This window comes from Apium graveolens, unplaced genomic scaffold, assembly GCF_009905375.1.
Source record: "Apium graveolens cultivar Ventura unplaced genomic scaffold, ASM990537v1 ctg1800, whole genome shotgun sequence".
NCBI lineage: Eukaryota > Viridiplantae > Streptophyta > Magnoliopsida > Apiales > Apiaceae > Apium > Apium graveolens.
In genome coordinates, this window is record NW_027417401.1 from 68542 (window position 1) to 74309 (window position 5768).

A 5768-nucleotide genomic window follows, 5' to 3' on the forward strand; every position below is an offset into this window, starting at 1 on the left:
TTTTTTACCATAAATATTAGATAATGTTATATTCCTGAGCTTAACGCTTTATTCTAAGGGGTGTTTTATTTGTATTTGTATTCATATTTATAAATATTTTAATATTTTTAAAACCCAAATTGAGAATTGTGAACCCTAAAATATTTAAAATAGTTAATAATTACAGTTCGGTTCCTAGATTAAATTAAGGTTTAGGCTATAGGATTTAGGGCCTAAAGGGCCTAAATCCTAAATCCTAAATTGAAGTATGTTCTATTAATTTATTTTTTAATATTTCTAAAAACCAAAAGGGGATTGATGAACCCTAAAATGTTATAAATTGTTAAATTAGTGTCCACTTTTTAATATTTTTTTGGTTCACTAATTCTCAACTTAAAATTTAAAAATATTGAAATATTTATATATATGAATAAAATACCCCTTAAAGTTGTATTTTAATCTTCAAAACATAATATTATCTAGCATTTTGATTAAAAAGTTTATAAATAAATTAAAAAAGGCAAGATTTGAAAACACTTCCACAAATTCTAGTCATTTATGCAGTTACTCTTAACTTCCATTTTCATAAAAAAGACAAACATTAAACTACAGACATTGCTTTTGAATCCAAAAACAAATTTTCAAACTACGTTTTCATTGTTTAAAAAGTAAAAAAAATGAAAACTTATGCATTAGCATTTTTGGTTAAAGTATATAAGGTATACTCCGTTTTGAAGTGACATTTAGATCCAAGTTTTTTTAAAGTGACATTTAGGGTCATTTTCCCCCCAAATAATGACATTTAGCCTTTTTTTCATTTTTTGCTCACTTATGTATTAAAATGAAGATCTTCCCATCATTCATTACCAAATCAACAAGTATATGCAGAGTTTCTAACAAACTGCTAAAAGCAATACAAAAACAAACATAAAAATACCAATAGGTTTCTTTGAAGCCCCGGAACTGACCTTCTTACGAGTACTAGTTGATAGTATCATGATTTTAAATTTGCATTCTGTAGTTGATGGATCACTAGTGGTGACCACTGAAAGATTTGGAAATTTACAGGCAGTCTCGAGCTGGTTGTTCTGTTGGTAGTAACTGTTGAAAGCAAATGAAATGTTCCCACGTTGGTCGAGATTTGCACAAGATGTTCCGTATCCTAGGCTAGTACAATCTGCATTTTCACAAGCGTAGCTTACGCTAGCTGCAATTCCTGAATCCTCCAGACTTGCTGCAGATGACATTACACACCATTTCTTAGGAAGATACTCAACATTACTTGCTGCTACTAGACCACTACCATCTGCTGCTCCAAGCTTCAGATTATATTTAGGTTTACCATCAAAGTAGAAAATTCCCCAATGTCGTTCAAAGTTACCTGGTTGAATGCTCTTTGCATCCTCGTCTATAAGGCTGAATAAATAAGCATCTATAGGGCCTGGTTTCATTGGAGTACCCTTGCTCATATGTGACATGAAGCCTTGGTTAAATCTCTGAGCATACTTAAGGTTTGCATTACCATTCCCATCAGTGGGCCACCCGACCTCTCCAACAATTATCGACATATTTCCATACCCGTTTTTCTGTAAGGCCCACACAAGCGTATCATAGTTTGCATCAAATACGTTGTCATAAGCTAGACCATTATCAGTAATAGGGGATGAATAGCCGTCGAAGAAGGCATAGTCAACCGGAAAGTTGGGGTCATTATAAAGGCTTATGAAGGGATATATGTTGACAGTAAAAGGAGCCAAATTATCACTTAAGAACTTGACTATTTTTAGCATTAGGTCATGTATGTCAGGTCGAAAATCACCAGTAGATGGCATGTCAGTTGAGCTTTGGTAAACATCAGCATTGAGAGGAACTGTTACTTTAACCTGAGTAGCAAGACCAGCCTTAATGAGGGCAGCCTGTATATTTTGGAGGGCAGGTAAAGTTGTATCAAGAAAGGTTCCATTGAAAGCAGCGAGGAATGGTTCATTTCCAACTGCAACATACCTTTCAAAGGACATTGAGAACTGTCAGTTGAGGGAAGAATCAGCATTTCATATGCTAGCTTAGACATTTGTATCATATACTTATAACATTACTACGTGTTATATTAGATGTGCTTGGAAGAACCACAAACACAGCAAACATTACAGACGAATATAGTTCAGAAACTAAAAAAATGAACGCAGATGGTAGTGCTCTGTTATGAAACAGAGGGAGAAAACAACTAGCTTCACATACATCACGTTAAATTAGACTGTTTCAATTTACTGCAAGTCCTACAAACAAGATCAGAACCTTTTATCTTATCTGCAACTGCCAATGATTATATATCTGATTTCTTATTGAATAAAAAACAATGCTAATAGCCATCAAGCAGATATGAGTAAGCAATCATAACAGTCATGATATTGATTACTTCAACTCTATTTCATGGACCACAAATAATTCAGAGCCATATATACACACATCTGGTAGGCTACACATAACATTTATATTGAACACATCCAATTCAGAACTGCCACCAATAATAGCGAAAATACAACTCTGTTATTATTTTTTTCTCAATTTGCATATAGTATCTGCCGGCATGACCACCTATAATAATCAGTTAAAATAAAATGTAAACATCATCACCATTAAACTACCTAAAGCAGGTACATGATTACGTTTCACTAAGCCACTGTTTTAAATAGTTTACAGATTCACTTATTACAGAATAGTTTGTATGATCAAAGCAATCACAGTTAACCCGAAACTATACACTCAAAACATACCAAACATGAAGTGGTTATCTCGTCAGACAAGCACAGAAAATATATACTAAAATAGCAGCAAATGAGTACTTCAAAGGCACTCGAATAAAATAGAATCCCATGAAATCGAACACAGACAGTCTGACACAGAATTTACGCGACACAAAAATAGAAAGATTCGAGTACTAATCATCAAATACGTACCTAATGTTGACACTGTTGGAAGAAATATGAGCAGAAACATTCTTTGCAACCCAATTTTCAGCAGCAGGCACACTATTAGCCAAAGAATAAAGCATTTCATTAGGAATACCAACCATGACTTCTAGTCCAGAACCTTTAAGAGCAGTCAAAGTGATTGAATCTGCATCAAATAGCTTCACTTTTTGGAACCCATTGTCCTTAAGAAGCTTCACAGTTGTTGATAGTTCTAGTGGATGTGTAGCTTGTGTTCCCCAGTTTGCTCCAATACCATTCACAACACGGGCCACCCAAAAAACCCATAAAACTATAGCACCAATCATGATCCCATGATTGGTTCTTGAACTTGAATGCATATTCATTATGTCCCAGAATCCTTGTCACGCCTAAACACACACCAAAACTTTGAAATAATTGTGTCCCAAAAATATCTGTCAAACCTGAAAAAACACCAAGAACTCAAAATAATTATGTCCTGAAACTTCTGTCACACCTGAAAAAAATATGAAGAAAAAGAAAATAGCTCTTTTACACCTCAAAGAAACACCAAGAAATAAGAATGATTATGTCCTACTCCTACACATCTCAGGAGAGAGAGAGAGAGAGAGAGAGAGAGAGAGAGAGATGTGATATGATGAAGAACACTTACTCTTTAAACTTTAAAGATGATTGTGCCACAGCGAAAAGTTAACAAAGATCAAGAAAATGATTATGTCTAAGTTAACCTGTAGAATGTTTAAAAGACAGCTAAAACCTATAAGGCTAAAACCCAGAGCTGATATAAGCTGTAGAGTTGGAGAATGGAAGGGGCTTCCTCATGACATTGATATGACCAAGTTGATATTATTTTAAATTTTAATATACAACTATGTTATTGTCGAATGTATGGCAATTTTTTATGAATGTAAAAAAGGTTGAGATTTTGCTTCATGGGCCCAACACTCCCATATATTTCTGTGTGTGTGAGAGAGAGAGTGAGTGAGTGCAGAGCTAAAGACGAACGTACAATACTACAACTGTGCCCCGGGTTGAGAAAAGAGTGGGTAAGATCCAACTAGCTAGATTGAATTTGAACGACAAAAGACAAAAGTAGTACCATTTCATTAACAAAAATGACAGGAAAATTATTGTCATGGTACGTATGGTATATACACTTGAATTAGTAGGTAAGCCGTGCGAAGATCCGAAATTAAAAATAATAATATCATATTATTATTTGTATAAAACCGAAACTCATAATTCGTATAAAATTCAAATCTAAATATAATAGATAAAATATTGTTAAAATATTTAGTTAAAAAAATCGAAGTTAAGTGTAACTCTAAAATTTCACCGTATAATTCTAATAATACATGCACCTAATTATTTACTTCTACAAATCTGACATTTTAACTTACTAATACGATTATTTTAAATTAAATCGACGCTTGGATGTTTAGCAACAAATAAAAATTGAAGGAAAAATAAAATTTACAGATAATAAAATTTACAGATAGTAAAAGTTAATTTTTGTCAGTTGAGATTTTATTACATAAAATTTTAAAAATAGTTGTATAATTTTTTAGTAAGTACCAAAACTTGGGATCTAAACATGGTTTCGCTTATTACTATAGATAGCATCCGTCCCAAAAAACATCTAATGTTTTGACTTTTTACACTATTCATGGTAAGAGATTGATTACTAATTTACGTCTAATCTATAAGATCAAATATAGTCATGAGTGATCTTGTTGGATTCGTATTTATGAGTACTTTAATATAATAAATTTTTAATATTTAATACTAATACGAAACTAAAGATATTAACGATCAAAAGTGTGCATTGGCAAATGTGTCTAACACAAAAAGAAAAATTATTTAGGGACATAGGGAGTAGTTATAACCGTGCGAAACACGAGTCCGAGACCAAAAATATCGAATTAATATTTATAGAGAATTATCCATAATCTGTGCAAAACACGAATTATAATTAATATATTAATATCAAATATTAAATTGGTACTTGCAAAAATAGTTATGTGGTTAAAAAGAATCGAATTAGTTATGAAATTTTCCACTATAATTCTAGTTTTGCATTGTTTTACTTGATATAGAATTCTAACATATTAGTTTTATTTTTGTGAAAAGAATTGTATATTTATCTTACGAACCAAATATCTGTTCTTTAGATAATTTAATATTATTTAATATTATTTGATGATTATCTTATCATTAGTCTTTTCAATATATTTTATTTAATATTACCTAATTATTGATAAAAATTAATTTACAAATTAAAAGTAAATAGATGTTATTAAACTTAATTTAATATTACTTAATATAATCTAAATACAACCCATAAATTTGTTATTGTTAAAATATGTTTTTTTTAATTTTAAGTAAATAAATGTTGTGATGGACAATAACAAACACGATCGTTAAATCAATAATTTTCAGTTTAAAAGTTAATAAATATTACTAAAGTCATTTGCTATTACTTAATTATTTTTAAAATAATATTATCTAATTTAAAAGTAAACTGACACTGGGATTGACACTAACTAATAGAAAATAAAGTTTATAGAGAATAGAAGTTAATTCGTGTTAATAGTTTACTTTGCAGTTAGTAGTTTTTCAAAATAAAAGTAAATATATGTTATTTTACTTAATTTAATGTAATTAAATAATTTTTTAATATAATTTATAAATAAATAAAGTTTACAGAGAATATAAGTCAATTCGTGTTAGTAATTTACTTAGTAGTTTGCAAAGAAAATAAAATTTATAAAGAATGGAAGTCGATTTGTGTTAAAAACAAAGTTTATAGAGAATAGAAGTGGTAAGTACCAAAATTTG

The 5768-nt window shown here is 30.6% G+C and overlaps 1 protein-coding gene across 3 annotated transcripts; it reads right to left on the minus strand.

The window, feature by feature from the left end:
• Positions 1 to 808: 808 nt before the first annotated feature.
• Positions 809 to 3813, minus strand: LOC141700124 (glucan endo-1,3-beta-glucosidase 5-like). 3 transcript variants are annotated; one of them, XM_074503898.1, is made up of 3 exons: positions 3579 to 3813; positions 2937 to 3373; positions 809 to 1983 (listed from the first exon to the last, which is right to left on the minus strand). In XM_074503898.1, exons 2-3 carry the CDS (start codon positions 3293 to 3295, stop codon positions 873 to 875), a joined length of 1470 nt encoding a protein of 489 aa, XP_074359999.1. In that variant the 5' UTR covers positions 3296 to 3373; positions 3579 to 3813; the 3' UTR covers positions 809 to 872. The 3 variants fall into 3 exon arrangements, with proteins under 3 accessions (XP_074359999.1, XP_074359998.1, XP_074360000.1); XM_074503897.1 differs by having other exon boundaries at positions 3583 to 3812; XM_074503899.1 differs by lacking the exon at positions 3579 to 3813 and adding an exon at positions 3468 to 3540.
• Positions 3814 to 5768: the final 1955 nt, after the last annotated feature.